The 23,864-nt window shown below is 39.3% G+C and overlaps 1 protein-coding gene across 4 annotated transcripts in view; it reads right to left on the reverse strand.

Moving 5' to 3' along the window:
• Window positions 1-427: 427 nt before the first annotated feature.
• Window positions 428-23,864, reverse strand: part of LOC126367542 (serine/threonine-protein kinase NLK) — a 77,255-nt gene continuing 53,818 nt past the window's right edge. The window contains exons 5-11 of one of the 4 annotated variants that reach the window (XM_050011116.1): window positions 11,555-11,723; window positions 8,969-9,095; window positions 8,456-8,626; window positions 7,827-8,046; window positions 7,251-7,344; window positions 5,876-5,987; window positions 428-4,666 (exon numbers count right to left, since the gene is read on the reverse strand). In XM_050011116.1, coding sequence (XP_049867073.1) covers window positions 5,891-5,987; window positions 7,251-7,344; window positions 7,827-8,046; window positions 8,456-8,626; window positions 8,969-9,095; window positions 11,555-11,723 — 878 coding nt within the window. In that variant the 3' untranslated portion in view covers window positions 428-4,666; window positions 5,876-5,890. Of the gene's footprint in view, window positions 4,667-5,875; window positions 5,988-7,202; window positions 7,345-7,826; window positions 8,047-8,455; window positions 8,627-8,968; window positions 9,096-11,554; window positions 11,724-23,864 lie in introns of those variants that run through there. The other 3 variants (XM_050011117.1, XM_050011118.1, XM_050011119.1) reach the window with 3 other exon arrangements.

The following is a 23,864-nucleotide window of genomic DNA, read 5'->3' on the forward strand; positions in this document are numbered from 1 at the left end:
CTGTCAAATCTTCAGGTTAGATAAGCAGACCCAGTGAAAAACGGGATAATACTAGGGAGATGATGACTATGATAGGTATTCTGTATCAGGATAGGTCTTGTTGTTATAATTTACGTATACATGTTAGGTTTTAATCGTACCTACCATAACAGATTTTGCACAATAAATTCGTTTATCTCATAGAGCAAACGGACCTCCGCAGACCGGAGGTTTATCTAGACGATTACCAATCATACAAAAGGTGCGCGTTTATTGCATCGTCTAAGCACTTGATATTATGTATTTATGTATAAAACTATTAACCTTTTCAGGGACACATTTATAGACGCGATAATCAGATTCCAAGTATTAAATTATAATTGAAAGGTTAACCCGTAGTCTGTCCATGAAAGTGTTAAGTAAAAGGTGAGGAAAGAAAACACGTTGATATAATTATGCAGTAGTTTTATTGTTACAAGTGTCGCGAGCGCGCGGTAGCTCTACTCCGCGACGTCGCGCCTACGTACAACCAACTACACAAGTAAGATTACAAACTGTCCACCTAAGGTCACAAGTATGGGAATCTCGCCAGGCTAGATAACAACATAGCTCCTTCGTTACCTGTGCGGTACACTGTATTATTTATGATACAAATATCTTGTTCTATGAAATCTAGGAAAAGTAATAATGTTGTTATTCAGCCTTGTATGAAGGGCATATCCGACAGATTGTACCTTCACCATGTGGTCGCGTCGTACATAACGCTACAAAATTTTTACAATAGTTTTGGCAGTTCGCAACAATGGTAAAATGCAACTAACTCCGTACGCGACAGATACTATCAAGTATATTTACATTTACATCCTGTCTTGGCTCTCCGTATCATCCTGACAAACGTAATCACAAACTTGTCGAATCCGTCATGTGAAAATTAACTAAATCCAACTATACATAGGAAAAGTCGACAGTTTAACGCAAAGCAAACAATCCAGCTAGTCTTATAGTGAATGTCGTGTCTTCGGCTTCGTTAAAACGAGAATCAATACAGCCATTTGATATCAATACTTAAAAATTAAGAGTAACTTAAAAACGACTATCAGTGCACGAAATATCTACTATTTACATGACGACTGGTTAATTAAAACAAAATTTATCATAGACATAGTATATCAGAAAACAAATTATGTATTTCATATTTTGTATTTTTTTTTTACTTTTTATAATTATATGACATGTAATTAGAGTACAAAACTAAAGTGGATAGGTTATTGAACACAAACTAAAATCAGAGGCATCTTAAGTCCCATAACTCTACTACTAATATTTACAAGAAAAAAAAATAGGAGTAATTCCTTACACGACGTGCCTCCGTGAAAGCATTCGAGTGCAACTGCTAATCTACAAACAATAGTATAAAAGCTGTGACTGACCGTAGACAAACGAGTTACAAACGTGATGTCCTAAATACTAAAGATCACCTGTGTGTAAATGAACAGTCGTGTACTTAAAACTTAAAATATACGAGATCTCTGAAAGTCTGGAAACGCAATACGTACATTTAAAATAGATAATATAAGAAGCGTGCTAGCGGCCGGGACACTTTCAGTTGGGATTCAGTGCGGCCTATAAACGCTACGACATCGAACGCGTGTCTGAAATCTACTCTCCTTATGTTCCCAATAGTATGTATTCTACGTTACAACTCTATTTACAAACATCCAATCGCCTAGTTTTCGAATGTGTTAGGTGCCCTCGCCCAGCGGTGAGGTAAGCGAATCGCAAGCCAACTTGAAATTAACGTGTTACCCTGCTATATGTACATGACAGAGAATGGATGCGGGTGTGTTGTATGACTCCAATAATTACGCCTAACGGATCACAGTGACAGTTATATGAGATAAGGCAAGGTGGGTATCTGCGGCCCGGCACACTCCGCCACTCGCCCTACAAACACGGTCAAATATGACAATTTTATAATGTCATTACGTATACATACATTTTAGATTTATTACCAACGCTCTTTTATTGTAGTATGGATAGGGACGGTAGTTTATTATTACTCTGCTTCGCTATGGAGTAACTAGAGGTCGCCAATCGTTTAGCTCATATATAGAAATAAGTGCCATCTAGTGACGCTGTATCGTAACATTATGAATACTTTGACAGTTAGTACGGCGCTCCATTTGCGCGCGTTTTAGGTAGAGCGCCCTTATGTCCTTCATGGTATTAGTTACTCCGTGGTAGTATTCTCGACTTTTCTTCTATAACCGTATTCGCAGAGGGAATCGGGAATGGACGCGGGCCACCTCCTTTGTACCATCGAAGCCTTCTCGTCAGGACCATTCATTGACTTTTAAACTAAGATATTCATCAATTACTGAATTAGAATAAACTTAGTGGTAGTACAAACTTTTAAGAATTATCTATGTTACAATGGTAATAGAGAACAAAGATTTGTCATCAAATGGTCCGTCGGAGAGGCCTAACTACGTGTGTGGGTATTCTACATCGGCTTACTTCCCAAACCGTTACTAAAGCCTAACATTAATACTAGGTACGGTTTTATTTATTTACATCTTTATTTTTTATATTTTATATAGTTTTGAACTAGTTTTAAGGCTACGACGTCTCTTAACACTCACACGAAGTCTCTCTATTCTAGTAATATGTTCAGCGCGACGATACATAGTCCGAACCTACTTTAACACAAAGAAACATCAATTTTGGAACAGTACGAAAAATTATCATCTTCGATAAAAATAATCCTTATCACTCACACTAACACTCCAGTATACTTATTTCAAACCTCTAATATAACTATAAATGCTTGAAATACACATGTATCCATTACATTTACAACACTTCGCTATACATTATCTCACTACTGCAATGATAGTACGTGAAAATTACTCATATTATTATAAATTTGCTATTTATACCATCGCCGTGTATCAGTAAATTTAAGTTTTGAATATTTCTAATACTATCTATCCTAACTACGTAAAATTGTTCAGTCGATGTTACATACAATGGTGTTTAGGAGTAAGCTTAACAATAACTATGATACAGAGGGGGCGCGAGTCGCGGGCGCGGGCGCGTGACGTCACAGCCCGCGACCGCGCGCCCGTCTTTAATACAGAACACATACTAAATTAATTATAAGTCCATCGTATAAAATAAAAACCAACACTATGTCGTATCAATCATATTGCAATTTCAATTGCTTGTAAGGTCCACATACATGACACAATTCACATCGAAACCTACTACATCACATATTAAATGTTACATATTATTTGGAATCGCGAAGATAAATGAAATAGCCTAATCCTATATAAAGCTTATCTCTTTTTCATGCTTATAAAAATGGCATGTTCGGCGCTTGTATGTTTTTTTTTATTTAGCTTAGATTGCATGGGAAAGTTTTCATTTGTATGATGAACCACATGTTCTAGCTTCACATTTAACATTCTAATTTACTTTATAAACTGGCGACTATTTAGTCGCGTCGTCACGTCTCCTTTACTTTTAAAGCTGAGCAGCTTTCATATTCCTACTGTCTCCGACCTTTTCATCTTTCCGTACAAAACCAGTCACATTTGCGACTTCAATTTTCGTTGTATAAAATTGTTGTCCGTAACAACTTCCCTTTCTGTGTCCTTTTTCGGTCTATAATCTATATTTACAACGAACCGAACCGACTATGTCAAACTAGTCACATCTACGCGCTACGCTATCAAACGTATAGGACAAAAATATTTGGTAGTGGCGCCACACGTAGCGTTAAGCTGCCTTGCTCACATCCAGGATAAAACGACGTTGCAGCGATCACTTCGTAAAGAACACAACTAAATGCACACAGTGATATACAAACTACATTTATATAAAGTACATACAGTCTTCACAAAATGCTCGTCGCAACGCTTACACAAATCGATTATACAATTTCTACATTATTATCGCAATGAGGTATGGTTCGGTATATTTTATACAATTTGAAAAATAACGAGTCAAAATAGCTAATTATTTCCGACTCTCACATCAATTTAAGTAAAATGTATTATTATCATCATGTCAATAGAAAACTACACCAATTATTTAACATATTATACTTTTTCTTGAAAAATCATTGCCTCTATTACAGTATTTACATTCAAATTATGAATTTGTCACATTACAGTTAGAACTTAAAAAATTACGTGATGAAATAATTAACGCACAAATACATTATAAAATATGAAAGTTTCGAGCGATGTTTATGTGGATGTTGCGCCGGCGCACAGTGGTGCATCGGTGAAAATCATTCAATATTAAACCCACAGCGGAGCAGCACAAGTGGTTAATAAAAGCTGACTCTTAGGTTGTCAATTATCTTGCAAATATGAATCCAACTACAGTCAAAACAAATTTAATAGCTCTTTTACAATACTGAGCAGTTATACTTTGACATTTTAACATCCAAGTTTAAAAAAAAACGATAATTCTTAGATTTTAATACAAAATGCACCAGTATGCGTCGCGCTATGACACCATTACACCTAAATGCGTGCGGCGGCGGCGTCTGCAAGCGTAGATTCATCGTGAGTCGGAGTAGACCGCGCGTCGCTTGTCGAAGCCGCGCCGGCACTCGCGTCATTCCCACTGATGCGGCGACGGCGGCAACTCGGACGGGTGGGCCACTGACGAGCTGTAACATAACACGCTGTTACAACAGCCCTTACCGTTCGCTATACCCACACCCACGCCACTTCACGGCTGTTGATTGGACACGCCACGGTTTTCACTTTACAGTTTAATAATTAAAAAAGAATAAGGAACGCAGTTTAAAAAGAATACGTTAAGCATTCTTAAAAAGCAAATTCAGCATTTGCGAACGTAAATGTGCATCCAGTTAAATAAATGACAAAAAGCAAAATTGATTTTTAGGTTCAGAGTGGTCTGAAATGTTATGTTTACGGAATATTATGTTCAACCGTGGCGTATTCCATCGAACAAACCATGTTATTCATGCAAATATTGAAATTCAAAATATCTTTCTTCAATCCAATATCAAGACTTGTAACTATTATAAAACTTATAGCAAAACTTCATCACAGGTCAAACTACTTGTATCTACAAAATAATTCACCACAACCAAGTGCCGGGCACTGTGCTCTCTCTACACATGCACTACGACGCGCTCTAAGCAGACCAATTATATTTAAAACTTGTTCCATAATCTCCGAAACAAGTATCAAACACATTTTTACTTAGAACACCATAAGACCCCACTATGTCTGCACCAGTGATAATAATCTGATCCATACATTTCAAGTACATTTGTAATTTAGGGATAAAACTCAATACTTTTTGAGTTTTAATTCTACCCTTGAAAAAACTTTAGTTTATTTTTGAATATAAATATTAGAATGGAAACCCTTTTTGTATGACTAGCTGGCTCATAAAAATATATAAGTGTAATAAAAAATATGCAACATATCAAGCCAGAAACAGTATGGATCAGAAAGCATGCACTGCAACCGAACCAGAGAAGGACGGAGCTATCTAATGATCAACCCTTTTGAAATTACGAAAAGACGCCGATCGCGAAGGCAACGCATGCATTTACAGATCAAGGGCTCTAAGATAAAATTTTATAAATGAAATCTAGGTGTAATTTCCAAAATTGTGTTGCCTTATCGAACAGCGCCCTCGCGTGCTCGCGCGCGACTTTTGTAAGACCGCGCTACAACGCAGCTATTGTCCACCACGTGAGACTATCAAAGCTACGCGTGACAGGCAATGCAACGCGTGAGTATCAACCCGACGCGTGTCGCGAATGCAACGCGTGGCGGCGCGGTCCCTTTGGCACTGCGAGCGCGCGTGGACAACACAGGTATGCGTGCGGAGCGCTTACTGGGGCTGTGGCGCACTATGCCGCGCACAGAAATATCACGGGCGATAGCAGTAGTATTTTTGCCGCCGTCTTGAAAGGGGAACAAACTTTTGCTTTCGAACCCGCTCTAGAGCTGTCGCAAACACAGAAAAAGCAGAATGTTATTACACTACCAACGGGTGAACAGCGGTGCTAAGTGAAAGCGGGAAACACCACCATTTCAAGAGGGTTGATTGACTTGAAAACAGCGGCGTTATATGTACAAAAACTATCGCTTGGGAAGCGGGGAGATAACATAGATATAACAATTATAAAAAAAACCCATGCACAAATCGGGCACTGGCAAAATCGGCCCGTCGGTACACAAGTGGCTCGTGTTATTGCACAAAAGAACGCACAACGTACTGTTACCTACTGCAAAACAACTACAATAGGCGGGGAGGGAGACGTAGGGAGGCGACAACGTTGACATGGGTTCTAATTCCGCGACCACCGAACATTTGGAGCCTGTCTCAGGCATTGAGTCGATCACGAGATAGTGAAACACTAATAAAGTACATTTATGTACATTGAAACGGACACTGACGTGCAAACACTGACAGATCGCACCGTGCCACACCTAGTTGTGATGACCATTTGCTTTTATTCATCTATTATTGCTTTTACGACTTCTTTATTACTCGTGGAGACAACACTGAAAACCCGCTACATCAACAACAAATGGTAATTAGCCCGTGTATCAATACTTTTTTTTATCAGCATAATTCCAAAACAAAGAACAAGGAACTGTATTTTAATAATAGATGTGCAAGAAAAAACTACGTAGCTATTGCTTAGCTTGTTCAAGAGTAGCGTCAATGGCGGTGAGCAGTTAGGAAGCAGTGTTGTCTACACGCTGAGTGGCGCTTCGGGTGCGGGTGGTCGCTAAACATCAGAGAGGCGGTCTGGCGTGCTGACACGGATAGGTAGACGCATTATGTCGTGGTGAGATACGTAGCTGTGGTACGAGATAGAAATCGGCGTGCTGATTGGACTGTTGCATAGCACGGTCATCAATATAGTTTGTAAAAAGGAAACGAAAAGAAAGTCTTTTATTTTATTTATATTCACAGATAGTGATGCATGCAACATAAAAAAGGACCAAATTTTAGTCTCAAGTTTCTTGACAAACCGAATATGCTTGCATTTTGGCTATTTGTTTACGAACTCTAATCTCATAGATTTTATCTACTACACAAGAATTCAATCAGCCAATCAATACCACAACAAGTTCCACTCACGAGAATAGCCTGCCAGGCCGTGGAAGCAATCCAGACGTCCTCTAGGTAACGTATCGCAAAGAAATCACCTAGTGTCGGTTGGTTGTTGCGTGGTTGCGGTTGTGGCGGCGCCTTACCTTGCGAAGCTCTTGAACGCGGCCGACTGCGGGTTGATGCACAGAGGGACCCGCGACGTCTGAAGCTGCTCCGCTATGAACTTGTGGATCTCCTCTGCGGATTTCATGGACATAGCACTTGTATTTTAGGGGTTTAGGGGGAGGATAATTCATGTTTACGATTGCAATAAAGAAAATAATATAAAGAAGATGGTTTGTTTTTTATAGGTAGATTTGTAAACCGATTCATGACTTTATACAATTTTAAGCGTTAAAGAGTGTTATTTATAAAGTAATTTTATTTTGAAAGGGACATTCTGCCCAGTGGTTAGAAAATCCAAATCAAGAAAAAAACAGTTCAAATTCGCAGTAAAAGAAAAAACTAATTTTGGCAATATGAAACTTTAGTAACCCCGAGAAAAGATGAAAGAAGTTGGTTGGATTCTACAAATATGCGAATCAGATTAAACAATTTTGGGCGTTTTATGACTTTACGTATTAAATGAAATGAGTGAATGAGTTAAATAGAACATCATAGTTTTCCAACAAAGCTGTAGAGTCGAATCCTGGGGACAAAAATCTCAATTTATCTGGTACCTTTGACCTGGTGCACGGAGCTGAGTTTCCTTTCCCAGCCGTCGTGGAAGGGATGCGGGGCCACGGGTTCGAGGTCGGGCGAGTAATGCCTGGCGGCCGGCGGCGCGCTGTAGCAGCACTTGCACATACACGAGTGGTAGCGCAGGCGGCCTTCCTCTAAGTACGGGTGCGCTAGAGCATCGACCACCGAAATGCGTTTCGCCGGGTCGAATACCAACATCTGGAATTTTATGGTTGGCGTGTTATGGAAATGTGCTTGTGTTAACTTTTTGAAGAGTAAAGATAATTACGTTTCGTTTGATTCGTGAAATCACACGACACCTGACTGGTGTTCAACTAGATAGTTACATCTATCTAGTTCTAGTCTTCATCGCGAAGAATTTACCACACACGGTGTTGGCAAAACTCGGGAGAAATCAAGGAGGCATTAACCCAGATTTCATTTACAATATTTATCTCTTCTGGCAATCCAGAAGAGATTCTTCGTGAAGCTTTTCATACCGGAGATATCGTAAGCAGACTGATCCTCTCGGATGAGCAGGTAACCTGTCACCATATCATTCATAATATCCATCTCGGATCGTGCAAGTTGTCTCAGGCTAAGATGTGTGTATGTAGGGTTAGGTTACCTGCGCCAGCAGATGCACGGCCTCGTGCGTGGCCTGCACGGAGAGCGTGTAGAGCGCGGCGAGCGCGGGCGGGCGCGGCGCGCGGCGCAGCATGTGCGCGCGCGCGCCGGCGCACGCGTGCCGCATGTCCTCCAGCGACGGCGTGCCCAGCAGCTCCGTTATTAACTCCAACTGCATCACGACATACACATGTAATACCGATACAAAACATGTAGTCACTGTGGTCTTGTGGTTCATCGCCTTGCTTCTCAATCGGGGAGCGCTGGTTCGAACCCCGGTACCGGACTCGCACCAATTAGTTATTAATTTATCGAAAGTGCAGTTTTCACTAACACAGGTGGCTCGACCATTATAGACGGCAATACGGCTCACCACTATTTCTTTCTTACACTTGATTTCGCAAACAAAATCCCGCTCTTGGCTTGACTTTACTGCTTTCCCAGCTTTAGTAGGCTCTGGACTTCTAGAACCGACAAACTGCATTAAAGTGTTGTTTTGTGAAGCGGTTCTCACCTGTTGTACTGGACTCTGCGCTTGGAAGAGGATCCTCCTGCCAAGCAGCTCTCCGAAAATGCAGCCTACTGACCACACGTCCACTGCCGCCGTGTAGTGGTTCGCTCCCATCAGGATCTCCGGTGCCCTGGAAAATGAAACAATTTGAAAATTAATTACACCACAATCAATGTGTCTTATATTCTAAGTTCACCCGCTGGAACCACTATGCTTTTCTATTTCTTAATTTGTTCAAGATGTGCAAATTATAAACAAAAATTCACGCTAACGACACATTGGGGTGGCTAAGTCGGCTTGCATGTAACGAATACTGAGGGGATGATTCAGACCATGATTCTGAGTTAATATCAAGTGGAATTTCAGTCGCTTCTGTAAAAAAGAACCGGACTTGCAAATCTTCAGGTGGTTAAGTAAAACATTGTAAACTAAACAGTATGTTTCCCCTTCGGGCTTCCAGCCCGTCGAACTGTGAATTTAGTTTAAATAATTAAAAAAAGCTGATAGAAACACAAAATGTCTGTGAATAACGCCAAAATTTCCATCATGGAAACCAAACATAATGTAAGTATTCGATTTATCTGATTTCTCTCAATGCCAGTGTTGCTAGTACATAATGACCTACGTCGTGAACACGTAACACGTAAAAAGCATTTGTAAGGTAACTGTTTTTGGCCGCGCAAACGTTTGAGTGGCAGAAATCGGAGCGTGACTAGCCAACTAGGTTTTTAGTATAAGGCCTCCAAACGATCCAGTATAAATCAAAACTTATCATTACCATCTAATACCTTATTGTAATAATTTACGCAATTTAAATTAAAGGTAACCACAATACACGCATTTATGTCGTTTTGGCCATAATCAAATACATTTTTGTTCTTGGTAAGAATAGAAATCGTATGTAACAAGACTTGACGCGTTTGCAGACGACAAAATAGCAGACAATCATGTTATTTTCCTACGCTACACTAATTTCTTTCCTCGTACTATCTCAAAAATATCAACATTACCTGGTTCTGTAATAGTTGCCATGAAGACAATGGCAACCCGTCAGCCAAAGGTCAGGGATTGTCACCGTTTCTTCCTTGCCTATTTACATATAAACGATCCTCGTGCCCTCAGCTATATATTATTACTGAAGAAAAGCCAGCAGTAAATAAAGGTGTCTGCTGATATAAGAGTAAAAAGGTAGGGGAGCGGTCCTTTTGTAGAAGATAATACGTAAGCTTGCAAAAATATCTTGTTTTGACGTTCGTCACAAAGCAAGATGAGCCGAGCCGTGGCCTACTTTCAAACCCGCGGTCAGCCGAGCAGAGGAGCTGAGGTCATTCTACCCCACAGACCGCACGCCTCCAACCTTCACTGCAGAGCTCCGAAACATGCTAATGTTATAAAAGAAAATAAATCCGACATTGAACAACAAACGAGTTTTTCTCCTTACTCGTTGTTTACGGATGCCACCGAAGCTCTCGATTTTGCAAAGGGAAATTTATCTGAACATCTACGTTTCCACTCAATTTCCGATGCGCCTTGCCCAAATAAATAGCTGGCTTTTAGAATGTCTAGAAAGAATGAGATGAGTGTTTGAGTTCTACTATTTTGGTAGGTATGACTGCGCTTACTGAAACTCCACATTTTCTGTTTACAACTCAGAATGTATAAAGTGTTAACAGAGCCAAACAGGAGAGAATAAATTTACATTTATCGAAAGTAGACAAATTGTGACATTTAGCCGGATATTTTTGATATAAATAATGTTTTCATTAAAACGGGAGATTTCAAATGCGCGTCGTAATCATATTTCATTTATTAACCACGATCTAACTATTTCATCCTAATGGTAATGTCCGTGACAACTATTATATTTTTACTACCGTGAAACGATGGTTCCGTGCATAGTTATATAATTACCATGCCGGGCATAGTATATAGCGCCTTGGGGTCACGTCGTTTCACAACAATAATAGACTTATGATAGTTACAGAAATAGATACGCATAATTAGTCCATCAATTTAGATTTAGAAGTTAGTCGACTTCTAAGTCATTTGCCGTACCTATAATAAGAAACTGGACCCATTCTAAGTTTCAGTTTTCCTTTTCCTATTAACAACCATTTGATTCATACTTAAAGTGGCTGTCTATAAGATAAGGAGCAATAAGGAGCGAATTGACAGTACAGGAAATGGACGATTGGAAAAAGGACACGAGAGGCGTTTACGTCGTAATTGGACACCGTGATATGACCAATTAATAGTAATGACTTCACGTTAGTAGGTACTACACCGTACCCACCGTATTCATTTGTTTGAGAGAAGGTTGTGTCCAGTACAGTACTACAGAAGCGGCACGTAAGTATGTTTATCTGACTTCAGAAAAGGAGGTACTCAATTTGAGGCATATGTATTTTATGAAGTTGTTTTAAAGAAAAGCCCAGGTTAAGATTTTCTAAACCGGCGAGTATGCTTGAAGACTTTGATGAGAGTGGAAGCAGCGAAAGTGGTGTGTCAGGTAAGTGGTATTCCGTTATCTCTGCGTACCCCGGGAAAGAGGCGTGATCTTATGTAAGTATAAGTTTGTAGGTATGTTACCTGTAGTACTGCGTGACAACCTCCTGTGTCATGTTCTTGTTGGCGTCTGGCTCCTCGACCCTGGCCAGGCCGAAGTCGCAGATCTTGAGCACACAGTTGCTGTTGACCAGCAGGTTGCCAGGCTTGATGTCTCGGTGCAGGATGCGCGCCGAGTGCAGGTACTTCAACCCTGGAATGGAAGGATTTAGACGTTTATTATTTACTGTCGATATCAGGTAATCTAAGGAAAAGTAGACACTGCAAAAATCTGGAGAAGATGTATGAAGCCTGAAGAAGGAAAGGAGGTCTTTACCTCCTGTGTAGATATACGTTTCACCATAAGCACCTGACGGTAAATATGAATGCGGCCTAAGGGAAAAACGCCTATGTACACCAGTTTTTGTAGCGACTAGGTAGGTCTTATACTACCTTCTTATACTGAGTTTGAATATGAAGATTCCTTTAAACTCATAAGGCCCGGATTTTCATACATAGTAATTAAACAATAGGATAAGGCATCTGGGCCTTATGATTACGATCTTAAAATGGCCACCTTTTACCAGTCACTATCATGCGCGAAAATCAAATAGAAATATTGATTTTTTCGCTGAAATGTTCAATGTGGTTTTTATAGAACGCACCATGTTTGAATATTAACACAATGGTGTTGTTATAATTATGTATTATTTCGACATACTTTATGAAACATTTTGTTTAATTTTAATAGTCTAATTTGGGAAGCACGCTATAATGAGTTCAACAACCCTTTTCACACTCAATGGCCCTGATTCCTGCAGACACCTGATTTAATTTAAATTATACCTGTCAATTTCTTATGCGCCGATAAGGAAAGCGACGAATTTGACATCTGTTAATTTTAAAATGTATGAATGAATAAATAACCCGGGCTAATCACATAGGCATGTCGCTAGTATGCAACCCGTTTGACGTGTGTTGTTAACTCAATTTGATCGGGTTATTCTTTCATTTTAAAATTAACAGTTGTCAATCATCCGTCCCTTTCCTTTTCGGCGAATAAGAAAATGACGGGTATCATTTCAATAAAATTAGGAGCTGTCTGCAGGAATCGGGGCCAATGTCAATATGTGATATGATAACTAATTGCCAGAGCGTCATTTATTAAGTGCATTTAATATAGGCCACAATAAATACACTTCTCATCAAAAAAATCGAAACACTTCCGTTTTCATTGTTTCTGTCCGAATTTAACACAAAAAAGAATTCATACGATGAAAAAAAATACATAAATGTATAGCTGGCAGTTTGGCCATTACAGTAATAAGCGAAAATTCTAAATTCAAAATTAGAATTTCATTTGTTTATCTTATAAACGAAATGAATCACTGTTTTGAGACAAATGTGTGTTTAGGGTTGGAGTACATTTAGCGTTTAAAAACTAAAAATTGGCGCCTATCCTTAAACTTTTTGTTTTTTATTTCAATACTGTGACTTTGGGACGTCTGAAAAAAGGTTTTTTTTCTAAAACGTATGGATACTTCGCCCACAGAAGCCGCCCAAGTTGTGGCATTGCTGGATTCTGGCCTTAGTCAGCGTGTTGTGGCTGCAAGACTGCATCTAAGCCTGTCATCTGTTCATAGAGTCTATAAACGTTATCGGGAGACTGGTTTGTTCACGCGCCGTTCAGGATCTGGCAGGAATCGGGTCACTTCTGAGCGAGATGATCGATTTATTGTAACAACTTCTTTAAGAAATCGACGCCTTAACGCTTTTCAACTGCAGCAGCGGCTTCGTGTTGTACGAAAGGTGGCTGTAAGTGACTCTACAATTAGAAGAAGGTTGAAGGATCGTGGACTGGTACCACATAAGCCAGCAAATGGGCCGAAATTAACTGCAGACCATCGAAGAGCGCGCCTTAACTTTGCACGTGAGCACCTAAATTGGTCATACCTACAGTGGAGCAAAGTTCTCTTTTCTGATGAGTGTAAAATTATGCTGTATGGTAACGACGGAAGGAACAAGGTCTACAAAAGAGACGGAGAACACTATGCACAATGCTGCATTGAAGAAAAGGTCAGCTATGGTGGCGGTTCGTGGACGGTTTGGGGAGGAATCAGCGCCGACGGTAAGACAGAGCTTGCTTTCGTGTCTGGGCCACGTCTGCCTGCACTAAACTGTCATCGGTACGTCGAAGAGTGTCTCGAGCCTCATGTGATGCCCTATGCACATTTTATTGGCAACGGCTTCATATTCATGCATGACAATGCTAGGGCTCACACCGCGGGCGTCGTACGAGATTATCTTAACGAAGTCGATATCTCTATTATGGAATGGCCAGCAAGAAGCCCGGACATGAATCCCATTGAACATCTGTGGGATGAATTAAAGAGACGAATTCGAGCAAGAGATCCTGCCCCAGAAACACTTAGCCAGCTGCAAGATGCAATCCAAGAGGAATGGGACTATACCACAGCATGTGATCGTGACTCTCATCCGATCGATGAAGAACCGTATGGAAGCAGTAATTAGAGCTCGGGGAGGGAATACAAGTTATTAAATAAACGTTTTTTAGCTTTTTTTTTCATTTACGTGTGTTGTTTTATCCATTTCCTTTATACTCCATACGGAATAAAAATGACTCATTTAACAAAATACGAAACCTATGAAAAATTCATTTAAATTTAGAACATTAACATTAAGATTTCATAAGCTCATATTACTCACTATTAAACGACATTTAACATTTATTCCTAAATGTACACATTTTTCTGATAATCCTGACAAAACGTAAACTTGCAAGGTGTTTCGATTTTTTTGATGAGAAGTGTATTGGTTTTACCAAGGTAGTTCCGGGTGTATTTGAGACACATTTATTTATACATAACCTAGTAAACCTCATTTATAATGAAAACATGTGATGGGTCGTTAAGGGTAATTAATAATCGATGCTGATAAGCGTAATGTTGTTATGATTAACCTCTCATATGCCGAGATACCAGACACAATAGATTTTACATTGTGTCTGGTCGAGATCAGCGTTCCGGCGTTTAAGGGGTTAATAGTACTTCTTTTTGGGTTTGTTTCAAGTATTTCAAGGTAAAGGTATCAAGTTTGAAATAAATAGACTTCTATACTAGGCTGAACAAGAACATGTTCAGCTGCTAGTTTTCCCGGGCGTGTCGTAAAATCCGACAAAGCCCTTCTTACCATAAGGTTCATTATATCTTAGAACTTCGTATCGACAGTGGCTACAAGTTGTCTTTGATTACTTGTGGCTCTGTCCATTCCTTTGGGGATTACAGGCGTGAGTTTATGTATGTAGAAAAAGATAGAATAATATTTTTTTAGTTGTCTTGGTTATATTAAATGAAGTGTAGCTAAACATATGACTATCTATTAATGTAACTGGATATAGCCGAATCCATTCGGCTCGGTGTTGCCAGCCGTCTGTCATGTCATATTCACTTGATCGTAGAAATCACAATCAAGCGGGCTATTTCCTTAATTGCTTAAATTCAGTTCGCCATTAGACTGCTAGCGCCATTTTTTCCTTGGCGACTATAACTAGTTTTACAAGCGTTAGCATGGTGCAACAGACAATTAACTCCTGCAGATACTTATAATGACAGACATTTAAGAAGTGATAAAATCTCATTAAAAAAGTTGTACACCGTTAAATGTTTTACATTTTAATAAGCTGAGCGTTTTACTTAATAAAGCGACGAAGAAACCGTTTAATTATCACTTGCATTGAACATGCGCGGTATGCGTATGTTTCGACAAGTTATCACTACGGCATTCAAACGGCGCGGTGCTAATCGTAAACATCATTGAAAATTGATTACGTGCTAATGATTTTATTGTTCATTGTAGTAGGCACCGTAGTGTAATCAGGCCCAAGGCGATATTCTGCACTCAACTGCTGAAATCCACTTTGGGGCTGTGCCGTTTGGGTGTAATAAAAAAGTCATATTATCGTCGCGTCTAAATCTAGTTTTGTCTTCATTTGTTAAGACATAACTGGAATATCATCGTTTTTTTTTATATCATGCCTTCTTTTATTTTTCAACGAGGCTGTATAGAGCGGCATTCTCATTTTTTGGGAAAATAGATTTAACATACTGGAAATTCGCGATCATCTAAATAAAAGGAAGACCTAGTCCGAAACCCAGTTTTGCCTTTTTATTTAATAACGAAATAATAATCAAAATGGTTAAAGTATTCGATAAAATTATATTACTCTCTTCATTCACATTAAGTAAAACTTATAACTTATTATTTATGAGACTTATTTTCGCTGACCACAATTTTTGAAGCATTCAATTATATTAAAGCAAAGTCATCACGCACGACAAGAATTCATGTAAGAATTCGTGTCATCCTACATACAGCGAATTAAATTGATAGCTTATATTTAACATTCCAATAGGTATTCGGTAAGCAGAGAAACCAAGTAATAGTACTTTGCTTAAGGCTGCATAATACTTGTGAAATACATTTAGATTCAATATATTATCGCAAAGAAGAACATACATAATTCGCTATCATCACCTACCATAACTTAACTTACATCTTAGAAACGCGAAACGTTAGAAAGAAACTGACCTACAGCTATTTACTTTGCATATTTATGTATGTGTATTGTACACGCAATATACCTCTAGATGAATTATATCTACAGAGAAAAACATTTTGCAGCACTTCATTTATCTTTCGTAAATATACAAAAAAAACTTCCTAACGTCTGTGCCCACCAACGAGTAGAGTCCTGCAGGCACTGCCTACATGTCGTTTGAGCGTCAAGCGTTCCTGGAAACACGATGGCCATTAGGGTAGGTGGTGGCAGATTCCCGAGCCGTAAATAATAGATGCGCAGGCGTACAGTCCAGCTCATTAGACGCAACACGCTCCTCCCTAACGAACCGACTGCGGCGTTCAAACCTTTGTCGATAATATCTCCGCTTCTCACACCCGGCTGTGTGCTAGGTAATTAGGAATAAGAAATTACTTACATCATATATTTTTCGCTATATGTTTAGAGTTAAACACATGCTGGAACCTATATTCTGAACACTCTGTATTACACAATTTGATGAATAAGCTCCACCAACATTATATGTTAATTATATTATAATTATGGATGGAGCCTAATTTAAAAATAAACTGTGAGAAACAGAGGTTAAATTAAAGACCTGCTAATCAAGAGTCAAGTACTTATGACTGAAGCACTGTATGACTAAGGTATTTTTTATTCTTATCCACTAAAGAAGATTACAATATTTTCACGAATCCCGACATTGTGACTTGTTGCTAAAACATATTAACTGTCCAAGTCTCAGATACATTACTATAGTTAATTAAATATCTGTTCAACTTATAGACCGTTTGCGCAATACATAGTAGGAAACAACGTAACAGTCACTTTTAAATAGCTCTCATCTGATTTGTACATATTTGTACTGCGCTTTGTTTTTTCGAAAAAAGTTTTTGCTTTGTATATCTGCTACAGTACTGAACAAAACTACCATTAATTTTCTTAAGTGACAAGTTTGTTTCAAAGTTTAGTATTTTCAAATGTTGTGAGTGATGGCAAGTAGACTTGCGTTTGGCAGAAAGTATACCGAGAGAGGAGTACAGCGACAAAACAAATTAACGACACCCCACTGCCTCGCGAGTTTAATTTCCCTACGGGTGTACTGTTCTCGCCTCCCGCCCGACTTTTATACTAAATGTTAAACACAGCCAGCAAGAAGGCGAATGAACCATTTAACTTTGTTAATCTTGTCATTATGCACGAGTATCTCGGGCTGTGCCGGATAAGCCGAACACTTTGAATATCTGCTTAATGTAAACTCATTTATTAAATTCATCAATTCAATTTCAATTTATTAAATTTATCATTTATAAGTACTCACAGGACAAAGTTGATAGGTATTACGTATGTTTTAAGACTCATACTCTTGTACCGGTACTCCGTCAATACAATTTCTATAGCTAAAAAATCAGTTTGCCTTAAAAGACAACTTACTGATTTTCACTTTTATAACTATTCTACTATTCCACATTTTATTACTACCCACAGTTTATTTATTTTATCACTTTTGATCCATGCTATCTGTGCGGAGCTGGAGTAAATTTGAATAAAATTGCACATAAAAGTTAAATGTGGACTGTATTTAATAATATTATAGTTACATTTGAATGATTAAGCAAGGAGTTGAAGAGGAAGAGAGTTACAATCGCCATCTTGTGGTCGAATTAAAAAACTTAAAACTAGTGTTGCCACATTATTTTATGTGAGGATTCGAACACTATCGGCGATCGATCATACTATTAAAAAAAACTACTGAATTTAATCTTCCAGCAAGAATCTGTGCAAATCCAACAAGGCAGCTGAAATAACTGCATTTTTACCTGTGTGTGTTTTTTACTTGTAGCCAAAGGGTCTAGGTCGGACTACAGAGCTAACTTTATGCAAACGAACACATACATCAGAACATAACGCGGGCATGGCATGCAAACCATCAAGAATTCTCCTTTGCTCAAGGGCAGAAACAATTTGTCAGTATATTCCTGCATATTCCCACACCTGCGCGTCACATACGTCTTTCAAAGAGCCACTAAAAAACTAAACAATAAACTAACAATAGGCGAAGGCGAGAAAAGTAACCCGTAAAAGACATTTATTGTGCGTTGTTTCCATTTAGTTGTCGGGTTTCAATACGCGGTTCAGTGTCACGACAGGAATAGGATTCGTTTCCAAACTCGACTTCCAGAGAAATTGGAGAAAAAAATACTCTTGTTCAAAGTTTAACCGGCAAGGTAATATTTCATTGTAAAACTAAAGTTTTGAAAGTTACGTAACTTATTTTGTGCTTTGAGTAAGACACTTGACGCAATTTCCATTAAAATTACAGTTGCTTGGATTGAACTGAAAATAAACGTTAGGTAATCATTCCATGTACACCTCTAGCTCTACCTCCCTTTTATCGGTGAACGTTGCAATGGCTTGTCCATACGTCACCGGTGGGTATTGCGATGCGTAGTGTGTGGAGGCCTTTACCCGGGTCGTCGGCCGGTGCGCGCACGCATCCGACCGCGACGCCCGCTAGTCCTTGCTCCTCAACACGAGGACAATGCACCGATATAAACTGCCACCAAAGCCCGGTGCCCGCGCCCGCCACTTCTCAAACGACCATCGGATTCCACGTTACTTTAATTGCACCACAGTCATACTCTCAATGATATAGGTATTCACGCAGTGATTTAACAATTTCGTAAAACTCCATTATGTTACTACCCTTGCCGATAACACGTTAACCTTCTACAATCGCATATGATAAGCGCAAGAAAAGACCGCTTTGCTGTAATAAATAATGTACCATGGTTTCTTTATCTGATAAAGGAAAATAAGCCATGTGCCTATGCATCACATGTCACAATGATCAATTTAACATATACACCGCTTTCCTTTAGTAGTTAAAACAAATATTGCCTTAAGAGTTATCAGGAGGGCAATGCATTTCCGAAGATACAAAGGAGTAACAGTAAAGGTGTTGTGAGTGGGGTGTTTGTTCACACCGCGGCGTTCAAACAGTTGGCGTCTGCGCGTGAGCCACGATCTCACGCTCGCAGCCGCGCCGCGCCCGCGCCGGTGGCAGTTGGAGCTGCTTTCACAATTAACGCCCTGACGCCGCACCGTTAGGGCTCCGGCCCCACACTCCAGGCAGATGCCGCTTAGATTAATGATCTCTCAAAATCGAAAAACTCCGACATCCGATTAGTTTGAGTACTTCATGAATATTTCATGTTTAAACGACCAAATTTTATTTATATGATCCTTAAGCGTAGTTCTACGTAATAACAATATTTAATTTACAACATGGTTATAAACTTATGACCGTCGTAGTATAATCCCTAGCGGAAGTTTCTATTCACTCAACTCAAAGTACAAAGCTATAAATCTTGTATAACAACATATCTACATAAGCGTATCTAACGTCGGCCCATAAACTTTCTTGAAAACAGTACTAGGAAAACGTCTAATATTGTACGTATCGTGTGATTCTCTGATAAACAAATAGCTAGAGCCATCCCTGGATACACGTCGGACATTTCCTGGAGATACTAGGCAGAGATTAGTTCACTTGTAACACACGTATTAGTAAACGATCTAACACGAGGAATTATACGGATTGTAAATTCGACACGAACGGATTTACGGGCATGGATTCGAGCGGCAACGGATGACGAGGCTAATAAATGCCTAGTATTCAAAATGTAACGGTATGTTAAGGAATATAAAAGCGTTAATTCAGACAGTCCAGTCGGCATTATGTCAATACCGTTCAATGTAAATGGGGTTTAAATCTGACAGCGTTTCAGGTGGGAAATTCGTTTTAGGCAGTATCTTTATTGTACAGGTAAGTATCTACTCGTAATATGTAAAAGTGTTTCGTGTAAAAGTTCTTAACCCAGTCTGCACATGTCCCAGGGCAAATTGTATTAGTGAGAGCTAAAGGAGCGACAGGCAGCCTCTTCCACTTAGCGGTTTTACGCCCCCACCCGACCCCTCCCGCCCTCTGTCAATATGTCATCCTATTTTATGAACTCCTTTATTGCTGCACTCGCATTCTAATAATGGCTCCATTTACACCCTCCATATGAAAAACGTAGCTTTATAGCAAGTACCTACTAAGATGGAGACACTATGACATAATCAACTTTTTAATTTCCTTTGCTAGTGTTTGCCAAGGACGTAGTTAAGCCGAACAGAGGTAGCAGAGCAAAATCTTGCTATTAATCACAGTATATCCCTGCAGTTTGCGTCGGGGTATGCGTGGGGTGATTTCCTGAACGAAAAAGCTGCGCATAAATAATATTCCAGAAGCGGGCGAGGAGCGCATTTCCATAATTTTGCTCGTTACGGACGCGTCGCGAAGCCTCTACAGGCTCGAGATGGTATCTACTCGCTTCGTTACCTATATGTACCTTCATAATTATTATAATTTCTGTTTGACAATAAAATTGTTTTTTGACAACGCAATGAATGAAACGATGATTATATATTAAAAAAGGTCTACCTTTTTAAATCGTAACTATTAAAACTGAACTAGATACCTAAAGCATTTATCAATGGTTTCGGAACTTGTTCACATTTATCATTGGCTCAGGAAATGAAACATCCAAGGATATATACAACCACCGCACTACTGCAAACGCAAAATGCTTAACAATATTTCTTGGAAACGAGACATTTTTAGATCCATGTCCGATTTTCTAGAGAACTATTCCAAGAATGCGCACGATGAAATTAATAGTGGGCATAAAATTATTGAAATATTTAATATTCCAATCCATTTCTTTGGGGCACATTGAAGGTAAAATAGCAGTAGTATTAATTACATATGCTAAATCCGTGCAATAACAATTCGACAGTGACTTATCGACAGCCCGTTGATGTCGGTTTTTTTGTTGCGAAATCTAGTGAATTTTTTACGCTGATAAATGGACAAAATGTTCAGTAGATATATTCAATACTAACGACCTTTTGCGGTTCTGTCCGGGTGGATCGTGGAAATATAGTATTTAAAACATTGAGGTATTGGAACTTACACACACTTCAACGACCACACGCCCCCTGAGCACGGTACTCAGAGAGCCTATACAAAACTCTGAAACTCATTAATATAATCTATGAATTAAAAAGAAGTAAAGATCGATTCTGCCATTTCGGAGCTTATGCCACAAATTAGATGGGTAATGGTTAGGCTTAGATTGGGAAGAAATATCCTACGTGTACGTATTTGTAGATACTTCAGAAACGAGGATGCATATATGCGGAATCGGTTCGGTTTGGCGGTGGAGCATTGGGGTCAGCCGTCGAGTAGCAGGCATACATTAGGCATACATTTATTACCGTCGGCGACGGCACGCGCTCACATTAGCATACCTTGCCGGCTCACGCGACAATACCTGACCTGAGCAGCTACACCGCAGACTTAGGATTACTGCAGGATGCAGGTGATACGCTAGCGATCCTTGTTTATATGAAAAAGTAAATAAAATTCGCACCAACCAACATAATTAGCTCAAGTTCCACCCATAAACGTAAACAAACTCATGAATCCGCAAGAAGATAGACGATGAACATAGCCATAACGTTTTAAAGTATCTAGACAACGTAAATATGATCAAAAATAATAGATTACTTATATGTCGCATGCGAGTTGACCGACCCACCGAATAAAAAATATTTTTCACGTTTTTATTTTCGTCTCTAAACGTTAAAGGACCCTACTGTACCTATAATAACTATCAGAATTTATAAATATACTATATACGAAAAACATTATTTTCTTTAAACCACATACTTCAACCACATACCAATACAAAATTCTTGTCATAATTATTGTCGAACTTGAAATACCTGTGTCCCAAAATATTACCTTCAGGGATAAAAGTACTTGAACTTAATATTTTAATATCGAATTTTCCCGCATGCGGTCGACATAATCCTTGTTTTACCATCGCGGCCGGTTATATATTTTGGGTACTTAATGAAATAAACTATTTTTTACCCCATAGCAGACGCTGCTTTAGATTTTACATTATTTCTGGTCTAGATAATACCTATGCCATAATTCCCGTTAAATAGTTAATATCCCGTTAAATATAGCTTGTTTATAATGACAGCTATCACAATAGTAAATTTTTCTGACATGTCTCTTTCGCATTAGGCCGTATAGTATCTTTCTGTCTTCCTGTCATTCTAATCGAGCTATTTTTAACGGGGTATCGTAAGTTACGTACAAACGCGCAGTAATTCTGTAGGTATCTATGTGGAGCAGGTACATTTAATAATGAAGTAAGCTTGTCTTCCCGAGATATGATACCCAGTTGGGTAGCAGGCGGTTCAGAGCACGACATTCCCCAGAATCCTTCGTGTGGACGTCACCCGCTCAGGAATCCCGCCCGGACCCGCCGCACTTCTTAGATTATTCATGAGCCAACTATGTTGCAAGGAACGCTTACTGAGCGCATAACGTCTATTTCCACTATCTAACCGCCCAAACGTGACCTAATATTGATGCAGGTACCAATTTTTTTTAATAACTAGGTATTTTATATTCGTCGAGTTAAATCCTTTTATCAAAACGCATTCTCTGTCTCGGCTCACTACGGGTGGATAAGTTTTATTTAATGAGAAACCGGGACTAGTCATAAAAATGTAAACTTCGTTACCTTTATGCTCTAGTGCACACAAAAAGACACAGACATCAAATGATTGGTTCTTATATAAATTATTAATGTATAAAGTTTTAAGCCTTTTCTAGTCAGTTTAAGCACTTAGTTTCGGAAATTACAGTTGTCTAAGTAAGTAGTTACATGGGGGAGGCTTGGTACCGCCGCAAGCCTCTACAACTATAAAGTTTTTAATTAGAAGCGCCCGCCGAGCTTTACGACCGCATTTTTCTAGGATCCCCCGCGCAGTCGGCTCTCGGGAATCTCTTGCTACTGCACGAGTAATTGCATTAATTAATAACGTCAAATCGAGGCGCAACGTGTCCGTGAAGCTTTCTTTCATCTGCGAAATGTATTTAATTTGCATACATAGTGACTCGCATTAAGTTTCGCGAAGGATTTTAATGGGTTGGCATTAGTGTCAGTCGTGACGCAGAGCGCGGGGTAATGCACTAGGTTTTCTGGCAGGTCGACCTGCATTTGGAAGTTCGGGCAGCGGGGAATTTTAATTGATTTAGTGCAGGTAGTAGCGGCTGGCGTGCGGAGCTGGCTCCTGAGGCGCCGACGCAGTGGGAGTTCCGGGATCCGAGCTTCGGCGCTCAGCACGCTCGGAACCCCAATTTATCGGTGCACGTCGGCCCCGACAACCTCCAGTCGTGTTTACCGACTGGCAAATGGCTCCAAGTTTTGCGGCCGGAGCACGCCCTTCAACTCTTTCATTAACCCATATGCCACCGCCTATCTACATGATCCTTAACAAAAACCCTGCATACATCAAATTTTAATATAAGGAAAACACATTAACATGATAAACGAAACATAACGTAAACAAGATTATGCGTACCTAATGGAAAAAGTTTGCTGCCTTAGTCGCGAGGTACCATTAAGCAACTTGCCATTATATTAAGCATTAGTTAAAGTAACCCATAAAATCAGGTTTATCTCGTAAAAACGAAACTCATGAGAACGATATACAATACACAATACGGTCTGAGTTATTATGAAGGGCGTGCGATGTTTTATGTCACGTTTTGAAATTATAGTGTGACATAAAAGTTGATGGCAGTAGAATGAAAATGTTTATAAATATTTAAGACGGAGTGTTTCA

This window comes from Pectinophora gossypiella, chromosome 6, assembly GCF_024362695.1.
Source record: "Pectinophora gossypiella chromosome 6, ilPecGoss1.1, whole genome shotgun sequence".
Taxonomy (NCBI): domain Eukaryota; kingdom Metazoa; phylum Arthropoda; class Insecta; order Lepidoptera; family Gelechiidae; genus Pectinophora; species Pectinophora gossypiella.